A 16,095-nucleotide genomic window follows, 5' to 3' on the forward strand; every position below is an offset into this window, starting at 1 on the left:
CCGATAGGTCCCGATCCTATGGTCCCAATAGGGTCACATACAATAAGGGAGGAATTTAGACAAAAGGAGGCGTGCCTCAGAGAACAACACTGGTGCTAAAGTCCAGGACTTCGGCAGGCAAAGGCACTAAAAGGAGGGTACAACTCAAAGCGATATAAGGTTATGATTAACCTCCCAAAAAGTAGCCTTATGGTTTTAACAGGTATACTCACAGGTCACTGTAGGCTAAAGAGCCATATGAATAAATTGGGCATATCGGCTAGTAGCCTCTGTCGATTCTGTGATGTCGAAGATGAGTCTGCATAACACATCCTAAAGGAATGCGTTGCAGTCGCGAGACGAAGACCTAGGATCCTAGGATAATCCAAATTAGAAAACAGTCACATACACTCTCTGAAGCCGAGAGCCATTCTGAATTTTCTCAGAGAACTCAGCTTGGATGAAGTGCTGCAAAGAGAATGAGGGCACAATAGACCAATATGTCGCAGTGCTTAACCTCACAATATCTATCTATCTAAGCCCGACCATCTCGGGAACGATTTATTTTGACCACATGGGCTTGGTAGCGGACCGTGCCGATTCTGCATCCGGCAAAGGACCATCAATATCGATAACACTCCCCAAGGCCTTCGGGGAGTGTCCTTATCGCTACAATAACAACAACATTCAATTTAATGTTAGAGGCTATGATTAAGAGTATAATAAACAATTAAAGGTGTCTAAGTTCGGGTGTAACCGAACATTATACACTCAGCGTGAGCTTTAATTGCACATTTCATTTCAGATAAATTACTTTTCTACATAACACGTGGCATCGCCCGTTTAAAAAAAATGTCTCCCCATTACCTCTTACAATAAAATTTGATAAGTGAAATACCATTGATATAAAGCTCTTTTTTGCAAAGATATAGCTTATTTTATTCGTCCACGACCCTTTTAAAAATCTTTTGCATAAAAGTGGGCGTGGTCCTTAACCGAATTCGTTAATTTTTCTTTGAAGCATTCCCTATAGTAAAGGCAATCTCTCTGCCGAATTTTGTTACGATAGGTTTAACGATTTTTCATTTATGATTAATAATATTTGTGAATTGATTTTATCACAAGTGGGCGGTGCCACGCCCATTTAAAAAAAATTTCAAATTTTTATCAAGAGTCTCAATTTCAACATTCTAGCTGTATTATTTACTAAATAATCAGGTTTTTTGTGTTTTCCAAAATGTTATATATATATGTAAAAAGTGGGCGCGGTTATCATCCGATTTCGCTCATTTTCAATACCAATCTATTCTGGGTCCATATAAGCTAGTGTACCACATTTGGTGACGATATCTCAATATTTACTCAAGTTATCGTGTTAACGGACAGACGGACGGACGGTCGGACATGGCTCAATCAAATTTTTTTTCGACACTGATGATTTTGATATATGGAAGTCTATATCTATCTCGATTCCTTTATACCTGTACAACCAACCGTTATCCAATCAATGTTAATATACTCTGTGTGCAAAGTACGCTGAGTATAAAAATATTTATTTAGATGTATAATAGACCGTTGGTTATATATACTTTTTTGCAAATATTAAGTTTGCCGGCGGAATATAACAAAATATGGGGTAATAATGAGCTGTGCAAAATTTCACTCGATTTGGACAACTCTTGGAACTGCCACGTTGCATCAAAAAGGATATATATAATAAGAGCCGTCACTCGTTATTTTTTTAGGCATTTACTCGATGTAAACTGTGAGGTAGTCGCTACTTGAAAATTTTTAAAACCACATGCATTCAGGGTGCAACAGTAATTATAAAATAATTGATTAGTTAATCATTTACTACTTAATTTTAGCACTACTCAAAAAATCTCCAGATTTTGGTATGGAGCTGTGAAAACGATTTTCACCCTTGTTGGTCCACCACCTTCTAAGAGCAACTGTCACACCAGAAATAAAACGCAAATTTGTGTTTACAGAAGCTTTAAAAAACTGTTTAATAAAAGAAAAATGGTTACAATGTTTCCATATTATAATAAAACATTTTCTTACTTTAGTTTTCCGTTAAAATGAATAATATTGAAAAAAAAAGAGAAATATTTGTTTAATTCAGTCGTTCTGGCGTTGATATACGTCTTCATTACAAAATGGTTGTCCTTTCATTTATGGTTGTCATTCTCATTTTAGTGTTACCACACTTCTTGTTTTAAATGTAAGGTGGTGTTGCAACAACCATATTCAAGTTTTTCTTTCGCCCTATCATTCCGCCATATAAGGTTTTTTAATCAGAGCAATGGCAAAGAGACTAAATATAATAACAGCCGCCACTCGTTATTTTTTAGGCATTTACTCGATGTTGACTGAGAGGTAATCGCTACTTTTTTTGGGCGAGATGTTTATAAATGTCTTCTATACATTTTCATGGGTAATTGTGTTTATTTTTCCGACTGTATTCAATTAATTATTTAATTATCTTTCCAAAAATCACGTTTGCATGAAGTGCCTACACCGCATGGATAAATGGGAGGCAATTCAGAAGTGTCGCTCATAGAAAACATTCGGCATAAATTTTTTGATTTCCAGCGAGTTACTCGCCACAAAATAACGAGTGACGGCTCTTATTATATTTATCTTTTGGCAATGGTTTATAAGTTATTTCTAGACATTTGCGAGAAATAGAGCACAACTCGAAATTGATTCGTGATATGTTGCTAATTACAACAATAGGGAACAATTATTTGATTTTTATTTTGGTGAAGTAGTAAAGCTGAAACATTTTCATCATTGTTTACATGGTTGAGATCATATAAGCGCAATCAGAAACCAAATTGGTTATAAATGCAGGAAACCTATATCGACTACATAGGACTTATGCTAAACTTCAGTTAAAGTGGACTAGAATTTAGGGCCCATTACTAATACTTAGCATAGACTTGACTTGACTTGGCGTAAACTTGGCAACTTAGCCGCGATTATACTCCACTTAGCGCATACAATGTGGCATCATTATCAGCGTTGACATTTTTTTTTAAATAAATGTCAATTTGTATGTCAAAATGTCAAAATGAAATGGAAACAAACAAATGGCATCTCAATTTGTAAACGTCACTTAGAACTTACATAGAAAATCAAAATTCAACAGACTTCTAAAGGCTCCCATTACTGATACTTAGCATAGACTTGACTTGACTTGAGAACTGTCACTTACAGTTCTGTTAAATGAACAGTGCATGTTACTGATTACTCAGAACTTGGCAACACTTAACTTGACTTAAGGCTCCATTACTGATACTTAGCATAGACTTGACTTGACTTGGCGTAAACTTGGCAACTTAGCCACGATTATACTCCACTTAGCGCATACAATCTGGCATCATAATCAGGTTTGAAATTTACTTTTAAATAAATGTCAATTTGTATGACAAAATGTCAAAATGACATGGAAACAAACAAATGGCATCTCAAAATGTAAACGTCACTTAGAACTTACATAGAAAATCAAAATTCAACAGACTTCTAAAGCTCCCATTACTGATACTTAGCATAGACTTGACTTGACTTGGCGTAAACTTGGCAACTTAGCCACGATTATACTCCACTTGGCGCATACAACCTGGCATCATAATCAGCGTTGAAATTTACTTTTAAATAAATGTCAATATGTATGACAAAATGTCAAAATGAAATGGAAACAAACAAATGGCATCTCAAGAAGTAAACGTCACTTAGAACTTACATAGAAAATCAAAATTCAACAGACTTCTAATTCAAGTTAAGTGTTGCTAAGTTTTGAGTAATCAGTAACATGCAATGTTCATTTAACAGAACTGTAAGTGACAGTTCGCAAGCCAAGTCAAGTCTATGCTAAGTATCAGTAATGGAGCCTTAAGTCAAGTTAAGTGTTGCCAAGTTTTGAGTAATCAGTAACATGCACTGTTCATTTAACAGAACTGTAAGTGACAGTTCTCAAGTCAAGTCAAGTCTATGCTAAGTATCAGTAATGGGGGCATCTCAAAATGTAAACGTCACTTAGAACTTACATAGAAAATCAAAATTCAACAGACTTCTAAGTCAAGTTAAGTGTTGCCAAGTTTTGAGTAATCAGTAACATGCACTGTTCATTTAACAGAACTGTAAGTGACAGTTCTCAAGTCAAGTCAAGTCTATGCTAAGTATCAGTAATGGGGGCTTTAGAAGTCTGTTGAATTTTGATTTTCTATGTAAGTTCTAAGTGACGTTTACATTTTGAGATGCCATTTGTTTGTTTCCATTTCATTTTGACATACAAATTGACATTTATTTAAAAAAAAATGTCAACGCTGATAATGATGCCACATTGTATGCGCTAAGTGGAGTATAATCGCGGCTAAGTTGCCAAGTTTACGTCAAGTCAAGTCAAGTCTATGCTAAGTATCAGTAATGGAGCCTTAAGTCAAATTAAGTTTTGCTAAGTTTTGAGTAATCAGTAACATTCAATGTTCATTTAACAGAACTGTAAGTGACAGTTCTCAAGTCAAGTCAAGTCTATGCTAAGTATCAGTAATGGGCCCTTTAAACGTTAGCCAAGGCTTGAATTTGGCGGATGCACGGTTATAGTACAAAAAATAAAAGCCACGTCTGTTTATCATATAGATGCGTTCAAAGCATTCGTTTGCAAGCCAGTAACATCACTCCAATCACGCAAACAGAGAATAAAGCTCCCATTACTGATACTTAGCATAGACTTGACTTGACTTGGCGTAAACTTGGCAACTTAGCCACGATTATACTCCATTTGGCGCATACAACCTGGCATCATAATCAGCGTTGAAATTTACTTTTAAATAAATGTCAATTTGTATGACAAAATGTCAAAATGAAATGGAAACAAACAAATGGCATCTCAAGATGTAAACGTCACTTAGAACTTACATAGAAAATCAAAATTCAACAGACTTCTAATTCAAGTTAAGTGTTGCTAAGTTTTGAGTAATCAGTAACATGCAATGTTCATTTAACAGAACTGTAAGTGACAGTTCGCAAGCCAAGTCAAGTCTATACTAAGTATCAGTAATGGAGCCTTAAATATCGAGTAGTTGCACTTATCGTATCATCATCACAAATCACCTACCCAGATTGCGCATTCACGAGTTCAAAATTGCTTGGTTCCGCGCATCTACGTCACACTTGACTGCTTGAGCGAATGAAAGAGAAAAAAACAAGAGCTAAAGGAAAATGACGTAAAATTGCCCATAAAAACAGCTGATCTACTGTTTACATGCGCAATCTTCATTTGTGTGATTTGTGTCTTATCATTGTGTACTCACAAATCAACTACCCTTGTGTGATTTTTGTTGTTTACTTATCCACAATGTATCGTCATCTATGGTATCAATGATCATCATTGTATGGTATCGTATCGTATCAACCTTCAATTTACACATCACTATTAGTTTTTTTTCTTGGAATTTGTTTACCAACTAAAGTCATCGTAAATTAAAATGGTAATGAAAATAATTCACATTATGCGCAATCCCTTGGCATATTTAATAGCATTAGATTTAATTTCACCTATGAGAGTGGTTAGCGCTATTCAAGCGCGCAGTGAAAAGGAACTACAAACAACAGCTGTTCAATCAGTAGTACCGATTATGTCTCCGTCTTCTTCATCTGGATCAACACCCGCTTCAGACTTCAACCCGCTTGGACCAATGGTAATGTGCTCTTTTTTACCGCGCGACTTTTTGGAATGTAAAGAACCGATTGATCATGATAACAATCAAACAGCAAAAGCTGTAAAGGGTTTTGGCTGTTTACGATTTGGTGGATCAACATACGACGAAGTCGAGCATACAGAAGTTCAATGCACAGTATTTCCTGATATTGACTGTTATGGTCCACGAACTTTTTTGCGTGATGGAGTACCATGTGTGCGTTATACAGATCATTATTTTGTGACAACTCTAATATACAGTATACTCTTGGGTTTCTTGGGGATGGATAGATTCTGCTTGGGTCAAACAGGCACTGCTGTTGGGAAACTATTAACAATTGGCGGTGTTGGTGTATGGTGGGTCATAGATGTTATACTGCTTATCACAAACAATTTACTTCCAGAAGACGGAAGCAACTGGAATCCGTATGTTTAGGATAATTCTTTGAACCAAATGTGATATTAGTTCAAATAAAAAATTAAGTTTATTTCCTAAAGTTGTAGACATATTTATTTTTCTTCTCAAAATATTTTACAACTTTAAAGAAAATACATCATCAGATTAACATATTTATTAAAACATCGATTAGAAAGATATGATCTTAATCAATTTTTGGGAGACCGGCAGATATGGAACTCTCAATTCCACAGTGGTCTTCTCCACGCAAAATTTTAAAGTACCCATTGTTACCCCAGTCGGTATTCCATGAATTCGCTATTAACCAGTATGGTGTTCCCTTTTCCACACCCCAGCCTAAGATGCGAATGGCGTGACCTCCGAGTGGTTTTCCTACGACGTGTTGATAAACTCCTTCTTTGTATAATATTAAGTCTTCGTAAACGGTGAATGCACCTTCAACAGGACCATTTTTGTATATCTCTTCCTGGATATCACGCGGATTGCGTCCGATAGAATATGATTTTGAGCCATAATGTTTATCCTTTGAATAGTCCACATTATAACTAGATTCGCATTTATGTTGACACCGTGGCGTTTTGCCATGTTCGCCGTCGCAAGTTGGACGCGTACCATTTACGTGATGTTCACAAGGAGCTATTTCATATGGCCGGCATCCCTGAGTTAAAGAAGATTTATAAGTAACGAGCTTGGTCTGTTTCAAGAGAATTTTGAATGTTTACCTGCTTGGAACCAAATGGACCACCGCTTACTATACCCTTGCGAGTCCAGTAACTCCAGGCCGCTCCAGGAAAGCCCCCATTGCAGCCGAACCCGCAAGTATGACAACATGAAACCAAATCGTCAGCCGAAAAACGGAAATTAAGTTTGCCTTGGGAGTGAATGCATACCTTTAAAAAAAAAATATATATGTTGACTATGATATAAAACTACTCACAGCGTATGTACAATGGACATTGCACATATGACTGGGTGAAGACTCCTTACTTATCAAACCTGGAAAAGTTCGGTCAATAAAGACTTCACATAGACTGAATGTATTTATGTATGTACAATTTATTCAGTCTATGATTAAACAATCTTACAGACTAGAATACAAAAGCAAATAAATACTTAAACAAACAATCAACTGAAAACCACAACGAATAACGTAAGTAACATGAATAGCGAAAACAAAAAGTAAAAAGATAATGCAAGTAAAGATTATAGGAACTCTTGCAAAGTTGGCTTGAAGATGCTTCTCGACAAAGAAAAATCAATAAAAAAACCTCCTTGAGAGTCTATTAAATTCATTTAGAGAGCCAACTATTAGATCATAGAAGAACATTAGCAGATGTTCTATCCTTCTGGATTCGAGAGGTTGGAGATTTATGAGTAAGCAGCGCGAGTGATAGGATGGAATTGGGTCGTCAAAGTTGAGTGAAAATAGACAAAAACGAGTAAATTTTCTTTGAACCCTTTCAATTCTGGCAGCATAGCAGCTATAGATAGGATTCCAAACAATTGAGGCGTATTATAGTTTTGAACGAACGAGAGAGGTATAAAGAGCCTTCCTTGTATAAGGATCCTTAAAGTCTTTTGCATATCTACAAAGAAAGGCAAGGTTTCTGTAAGCCTTGGGAAGCATATAAGAGATATGATTGACAAAAGAGAAAGAGGAATCAAAAACAACACCTAAGTCAATAAATTCATTAACCGAAACCAGTCGACCACTTGCGATATCGTAGAGAGTGGAATATAAGTTAGATGATTTAGTAAAAGACATGTGGAAACATTTATTCACATTGAGGAAGAGGTTATTGGTATTACACCATTCAATAAGATTATTTAGGTCATTTTGTAGGAGTAGGGAATCCGACTCGCCATTAACTCTATGAAATAACTTTAAATCATCTGCATATAGAAGGAAAGAGGACGAAAAAAAACAGGAACCTATATCATTTATAAAAAGCACAAACAACAAAGGCCCGAGAATGCTACCCAGAGGAACTCCAGACGTTGCAAAAAAAGGTAGGGACTTGCAGCCCTCGATTTCAACACATAGAGACCGGTTCGATAGATACGATTTTAACCAAGATAAGAATACAGAGTGAAATCCAATATACTCAAGTTTAGATAGTAAGATTTGATGTGAAACTTTATCAAAAGCCTTTGAGAAGTCGGTATATATGGTATCAACCTGGCAGCCATCCTTAAATGCAGAGATACAGAAATCAGAAAACGACCCTAAATTAGTGACAGTAGAGCGACCAGCAACAAATCCATGTTGACGCGGGTCAATCACCCTTTTAATGATAAAAGACAACTTCTCCTTTATAATTTTTTCGAAAAGCTTTGAGCATAATGTGAGTTTGGCAATCGGCCTATAGTTAGAGATGTCATTTTTATTACCAGATTTAAAAATAGGACAAATTGAGCTCCTTTTCCATCTATCGATAAAAGTTCCAGAGGACAGAGATAAATTGAAGATATGGCAAATGGGAGCGTAGAGAGTTAAACTACAGTGCTTCAGTACAAAGGCGCAAAGGTCATCAGTGTCACAACTTAGCGAGGGTTTAAGGGAAAGCATAGCATTGCGAACATCATCCTCTGAGATAATGAGGGAGCCAAAACTAATCTGATCACAAAGTCCCGAGCGCGAATGAGAGCCAGCCAAACCTAAATTGGCATCATCAAAGTTACATTTAAAGAATTCCGCAAAAAGATCAACTGTTTCAGTTAGCGACTGGGAGCTTACCCCATTAAAGGTCATACAGATCGGAATAGTCGTTGAACCACGTTTGGAGCGGGTAAAGTTCCAAAAGGCTATTGGATTTTCTTTAAGCTCATCTTCGAGCCTACGCATGTAGAGATTATAAAGAAATTTATCGAGAACATTAAACTGCCGCACACTATTAATGTACTGTTCCCTAAGAGAAATGTTTTCCCTATTTGCCTTATATAATTTATTGAATTTTTTACGCTTGTTTTTCAACCTCTTAAGCGTTATGTTATACCAAGGTAATTTATGCAACCTAGGCCTAAAACGAGGCACTGTACTATGAAATATCTCAGACAACTTCGATAAGAAAAGGTTATAACACATGCTGACGTCATTAGAGAGTAATATATTTGCCCAGTTAAGTGCAACCCAGCCAGCATTTTTTGAAAATTTTGATAAAAAAATATTCAAATATCATACCCCAATGTGATTAAAAACGTTCAAATTTAAAAGCATTTTCTGTTCGAAAATTAACGTATCGTCGGGAGAAAAATGTACCATAAATGTGATTATTCTTGAATAATCATTTATAATTCATATTTCGAAACACGTTTTATTCATCTTTTTATCATACTTGATATTACTGGAAGATTGTACTTTACTTCTTTTGGAATAACATTTGATTACTTTTCACAGTCATTTTTTGATCACATTTAAGAACAATTTTCAATCATATTATATGATGGTTTGGAATCATTTGTGAATAAGATTGTGATTCATTTTTCCATCATACTAATACATAACTAAATACTATATAAAGATCATATTTCATCAGGGGGTGAAAGCATCTGGAAGCTCGGAAGTAAGCTTTTTGAACCGCAGGTAGTAATTAACTTGACCGTTGTACACACACGCATCTTAGATCATGGTAACGATGTCACTTTAAAAATCACGATTTTACTATGTCTCATATCATTCTTTAAATATAACTAGATGTTTTCGACAACCATAGCTCATGGAGGATGTTGAAGCCGGGTCCAGGCGTGTCGATCAATCTTAACTTACCAGCGGTTAAACAGCTTACAACTTCCGTACATCGGTTCCATCCAGTATGTCTTTTCTGGGAAGACGCATCTAGGGAAATGCTAGAAGACATCTTAGGTTAGCAGCAGAACTTATATTACTTTTAATCTTGAATATGTGTTGTATATTTGTAATTTTTTTGGATTTTATGATTGAAAAATTGTGAGCTAATTAAGAAAAATCAAGTTTTCAATGAGAAGTATAGTTTTAACAAGTAAAAAATTCATCATTTATTCAAGAAAGGTAGTCTGCAAATATTAAGAAAGTTGATTGAAAAATGATTTTAAATTTTTGATCACCGAAGTTAAAGAAATTAAATTCAAAAATGATTCCAAATTGTGATTGAAAAATTGTTCTCAGTTATTGATCATCAAAAGCAAACAAGTTTTATTATCCTCTATGTTCATTTTTATAAAATCTTAAAATTTATTCATCAAAGTTATTCGAAAATTATTTCAAAAAGTGATCGAAAAATGATTTTGAGTTTTTGATCATTAAAAGTAATCTTATTTTATTATTTATTTTGTTCAACTGTATGAAAACTCAGTATTTATTCGAAAGGAGTAGTCAAATTGTATTGATATGAAGGAAAGTTCAAAAATGTATCATCTAAATGTTGTGTGGGAAGTAAGACATTGTTCAACTCACTGAAATCAGTAAGTCGAAAGTTAAAAGGAGAGTTATCCAATGGCGTCAGCGTAGGGATAGCAGCAAAGGTATTTAATTGAATGACAAGCGGTAAGTGATATCTATCGGATGGACACACAGGAAGAGTACTCTCAGAGAGATCAAATATTAAATTCTCATCGACAAACACTAGATCAAGCAACCTCGAAAGAGTATTAAATAAATTATTGATTTGAATCAAATCGCCACTTAAAATATTATCTATAAGATTGATTTCATAAGAACGGGTGAAATTCGTAGGAGTTAGTATACCATTACATTGAAAGTCTGTCCAACCAATATTAGGCAGATTGAAATCACCAAGTATGCAAAAACTCGCATCAGGGTGTCTTTCGCATAGATTGACGATGCTCTCGACATGAGATGAGTATAATGAATCACCACTGTTCTGCGGTATGTACGAGCAACATATGAAAGTTGAACTAGAGGAACTGGAAATACAGACGCACAGCTGATCTAGTAATGAATCATGATGTAGAAGTTGAAACCTCGATGAATGCAGGTTTCTGTTAACTGCAATCAACACCCACCCCCTTTCTTTTGACCAGTTTTCACGGAGTCTCGATCTTTCCGGAAGGTTAGGAATAACTTAGAGTCAAAGTATTCTTCATCAAAGAAGTCTTCATTGAGCCACGTTTCCACAATGACATAAACGTCATAGTCCATATGAGACGAAGACAAAAGAAAATCATTAGATTTGGTGCGCATGCCGCCAACATTTTGAAAGTAGACTCCCAAACGTGCATTCGATGAGCAAGTGTGGATATTATGATTGTTGTTGAGTTGAACATTACGTGAACATACGATACCGATGGGTTTTCTCCGATTTTTGGAAAAAACCGAAATGGCTTGATAGTGACATTAGAGGGCCACAGAGCAGGATCAAATATCTTATTATAATCTGCTGAGCGCACACGAACTTTAAACGAAACTCTCACCAAAGAGTTGATGTCAGCATCCCTCCTTACTAACTTAAAACAAGCCAACGCTGATGTATCAATTTTGATATGCTCGGATATATATTTAACAATTTTTTCCTCTGTGACCGAGGGTCTGAAAGATGTAATATGGATCCATTTATATGGTACAAAAACATCCAGCTCAGCATTGTTATTATTGCCATCAACATTTAATTCGTTTGGAGCACGTGCGGTTCGAATAACTGTGGTAGGAGACTTAGGTGATTTGCTAGTAGGGCAAGCAGTGACAGTGGCATATGATAGAGTATTTACTAACTCACTATTAGTAGCAAGTGTCGAATAATTAGAATGAGTAATAACAAATCCGCTCTGTATGGAATCGCCCGCTGGGGGTGCAGAACCTTTCGATCTCACCTTATTTTTTGTTTACGTATTTGAAGAATTGATTATGTTAGATGTCAGAGCATTTGACAATGATGATTGTGTAATAGTTGCAGGTGAAGAAGTAAATGCATTATTAATGTTGGTTGTAAGAGCATTTGACAATGTTGACTGAGGATTAATTGTAGGTGAGGTTGCCAATGTATTTGACAATAATGATTGTGTGATAGTTGCAGGTGTAGAAGTAGATGAATTGTTGTTAGTTGTCAGAGCATTTGACAATGATGATTGTGTATTAGTTGCGACTGTAGAAGTAGATGAGGCTGCCAATGTATAAGTGGATTCAGAAACATTATAAGCCAGAGCAAACGAAGATTGTGTTTCTTTATTTGCAAATGTAGATGTGAAAGAAGATGGATGTTGAGAAGAGGCAAATGTAGACAGAGCGCGAAAATTATTAGAATAGGAACCGTTTGATGGCTGCATAGAAATTGTTAGTGGACTATGAACATTAGAGTTGTTATTATTTCTGATGTTGAGATCCGGAGAATATGCAGGAACACTCAAATTATTGTTGGACGAATACAAAGAATTGATTAGTTCTTCCTTTAGGGAGTCAAATTGTTTAGAAAACTTTAGGAATTTATTATCAATAGCACTTGTGATTAGCTCAAAACCAAGCTTTTGAGCGGTGAGCACAGAATCAAGAGCTTTACAGAGCTTATCCGGCATATCTACACACTCTTCACACACGTACAACAAATGACGATTAGATTTAATTAGTCTAATATCATAATCAGAGATATTTTTGCAACAAGCACGATGAAATATTTTTTTGCAAAAGCCGTTACACGGCACAATATTAGAATCCGACTTGGAAAAACATTTATTGCACTTTGCACAGAAATCATCCATGACAAAAAATACAAACAATTAAAGTAAAATTGAGTGAGCGGTAAACAAAAACACGACCGCACACAATGAATATCTACAATGTGTCCATAGTGTTACCAGAATTTGTTTGACGACCTAACGGAAGAACCCCAATCAGGTGCCAGGACATACGTTATAGAATATCTCTGTCCTCTTGACAAATACTAGCAGTTTTCTGGGACCCAGCATAATTGTTGCCTCGAGATCTGGCAACTGTGCCGCCCCTAATAGCTGGATCCTTGACCTGGCGAGCGCAGGACACGAATACAGAACGTGTTCAACCGTTTCTTCCTGCAGTTCACACTTCCTAGACTTGCTGTTACTGACGAGGCCTAACTTACAGGCATATGACGCCAGAAGGCAGTGTCCAGTCTGTATGCCCATCGGGAGCGTTAACTCTTCTCTCTTCAGGGATAATAGCCACTTTGTCAGTCTAATATATAAACTAAGCTAATTTCGATTTAACTTTATTTGCATTAATTAGTGGCATTTGCTTTTAACTATTGATTTTTGTTGCATTGTATCGTGAACCTAGAAAAATGCCATCTGTGGACTTAGCACGTTTTTATATATAAATAAGAGGCTTTTCGCAGTGGTAATTTTGCTTTCGATAACGATCAATAATGACTAACACCATAACACCGAACAATGAATGAAATTAAATACATACAAAAAATACATACGCAATCTGATGAGCAGATAAGAGTATTTTAAACAAAGAAAAGTGCATCTATGTACGTATGACTGTACAACTTAAACTGAGTTTTTTCACTTACTCTATCTGACATTGCTTCTACTGCTCCAAATGCCCAGCATGATCCACACGAGCCTTGATCCCGTATTTCTGAAATAGTCGGACAGTCAGGCCATTGCTCACGGGCATCAAATTTTTCGGGCAATTCAGTTTCCTCTTCACCAGATTCTTTTAATAATTCAGGTAATGCGAATTTATGCGAATCTGGATGCACACCCAATAAGCGACGCACATAGCTTTCACTAACAGATTTAGCGAAATTTCGTCCAGGCTAAATAAAAAAAAACTTTACTAAAAAATAAAACAAAATATAGCTACACATTCTCACCGTCCAAGTTTTTGCTGTATTACGCACCAATTCAATAAATTCATCTGAAAGAAAATATGGCTGAGTTTCCGCCCCTTCTGCAGATATGGCTCCAATAGCCAAAAACAAGATCGCTACAATCTTCATTGTCTCTAAAACCTGTAAGAAAATTATTACGCATTCGCATTAAGAATATCACTATCAAAAAATATGGAATGAAATACATATACGAACAAATAAAACAAAGTCCTACAAATTTAATATAGACACACCACTGCACAATGCACACAAATTTACAAAATGAATCAAACTGCTACGCTGCCACTTCTTTGATTGACATTAGTGAACAGTCTGTTCTCTTTGGAGTACAATGTATTCCACGTCACAGCGGGAACTCTTCCGGTGTTATTTTTAATACGTCTTGGGTGACAGAATGACGCTGTATGTGTCATTGTGAATCAAACTATGTGTGATATCTTCTGCATAGACGTCAAAATTCCAAAGTGGGGGAACATTTAGAATAAGGTGCCACGATTTTCCAACTTTTCTTTTTTTCGAAGGGTGGCGGGGGTCCTAAAAATCACAAAATTATCATCCGCAACTCTAGGAAACTCTTTGTTTATGAAATATAAGCCTTTTAATTTCCAAATTTGGTAAAATTTCAACTTGTCCTGCATTTAAAATACGGGTCGCACATGTCGGTAGCGATATCAAAAGACGCGTATTTGTGTCAAGATTCAGAATCCGAAAGCAGAAACTACATTTTTTTATCTCGTTTAAAAGTTATTCGCGAAAAACCCGTCGGTACTATTGTCGCTTTTTTCGTAGTTGCAATTAAACGAACGAAAACAAATGAAGGTGGTGAATAGTGTTGCCAGCTCCGCAACAATATCTTTTTAACTTGTTAGAAGATTATAAGGTGGTGACACGTCGACATAAATGCAAACAAACATACACTATCAATGTATTTTGTTTTGTAATTCTCTGAATAATTTGAAATTAATGTATTTAATTGGAACAAGTGCAGAATACATACACTTGTCAAAAAAAAAAATAAAAAATTGGACTTTATAGAGATTTTTATGCTGATGCCAACGGTAATTCTGCGTAGAACAAATAACCCTAGGCTACGCCATGCCAAGTCCGGGCATGTGGTATAACCGTGGCTACCGCCACGGTGATGTCCTTCTGCGTAGTACACCCTTCTGCGCAGCACCCCAAATAATATTAGACTACAATTATTAAAAGTGTTTTACAAAAACAAAATACATTAATAGTGTATGTTTGTTTGCATTTATGTCAACGTGCCACCACCTTATAATGTTCTACCAAGATAAAAAGATATGTTTTAATTTATGGCCACAAATGCTCATTTTAGCAAACTAAAAAGATATTGTTGCGGAGCTGGCAACACTATTCACCACCGTCATTTGTTTAATTGCAACAACGAAAAAAGCGACAATAGTACGGACGGGTTTTCCGCGAATAACTTTTAAACGAGATAAAAAATGTAGTTTCTGCTTTCGGATTCTGAATCTTGACGCAAATACGCGTCTTTTGATACCGCTATCATGTGCGACCCGAATTTTAAGTGCAGGACTTAAGTTGAAATTTTACTAAATCTGGAAATTAAAAAGTTTATATTTCATAAACTAAGAGTTTCCTAGAGTTGCGGATGATAATTTTGTGATTTTTAGGACCCCCTCTTCCCCTGCAAATCAGCAAAAGATTGAAAATCGGGGCACCTTTATAAAATCCAACCCGAATTAATCATTGTGAATGATAACTAAGTGTGATATATTATCTATCAACTGCCTGAAAGGATGTTTAATATGGCTACTTTTTAGCGTTTTGACAAGGTGTTCAATATGGCGGCGCATATCTTCAGCGGGTGATAGAAAGAGATGCAGAATGAGATAGCGATAGTCAATTACAAATCAGGTGATCCAATCATTTTGGAATTTTGACGTCTATGCAGAAGACATCACACTTAGTTATCATTCACAATGGAATTAATGGTGACTTATAACCATAAAGCCATAACCAGATAAAACAGCTGATCGAACCTACCTTATGAAAATCAATGTAAGTAGCTGTGATCAGCTGTTATATCTGGTTATGGCTTTATGGTTAGACGTCACCATTAATTCGCCCTTTAGTTTGATTCACAATGGTATGTATGCTTTGTTGCGTTGCGTGGCTTAACAGATCAGTTCAATGTATGGCCA

At 35.9% G+C, this 16,095-nt stretch overlaps 2 protein-coding genes across 6 annotated transcripts; one reads left to right on the plus strand and one right to left on the minus strand.

Annotated features, from left to right (window-relative positions):
- Nucleotides 1–5,367: 5,367 nt before the first annotated feature.
- amrt (amaretto) lies at nucleotides 5,368–6,319 on the plus strand. Its single transcript, XM_067786184.1, has one exon. The coding sequence runs from the start codon at nucleotides 5,472–5,474 to the stop codon at nucleotides 6,117–6,119; it is 648 nt and encodes a 215-aa protein (XP_067642285.1). The 5' UTR covers nucleotides 5,368–5,471; the 3' UTR covers nucleotides 6,120–6,319.
- CtsB (Cathepsin B) lies at nucleotides 6,168–14,295 on the minus strand. Of its 5 annotated transcripts, none has more exons than XM_067786177.1 (5): nucleotides 14,140–14,295; nucleotides 13,889–14,026; nucleotides 13,583–13,831; nucleotides 6,824–6,991; nucleotides 6,168–6,759 (listed from the first exon to the last, which is right to left on the minus strand). In XM_067786177.1, exons 2-5 carry the CDS (start codon nucleotides 14,012–14,014, stop codon nucleotides 6,286–6,288), a joined length of 1,017 nt encoding a protein of 338 aa, XP_067642278.1. In that variant the 5' UTR covers nucleotides 14,015–14,026; nucleotides 14,140–14,295; the 3' UTR covers nucleotides 6,168–6,285. The 5 variants fall into 5 exon arrangements, with proteins under 5 accessions (XP_067642278.1, XP_067642281.1, XP_067642277.1 ...); XM_067786180.1 differs by having other exon boundaries at nucleotides 14,165–14,285; XM_067786176.1 differs by having other exon boundaries at nucleotides 14,121–14,278.
- Between the last annotated feature and the right edge of the window lie 1,800 nt (nucleotides 14,296–16,095).

This window comes from Eurosta solidaginis, chromosome 4, assembly GCF_040869045.1.
Source record: "Eurosta solidaginis isolate ZX-2024a chromosome 4, ASM4086904v1, whole genome shotgun sequence".
In the NCBI taxonomy this organism is placed as follows: Eukaryota; Metazoa; Arthropoda; class Insecta; order Diptera; family Tephritidae; genus Eurosta; species Eurosta solidaginis.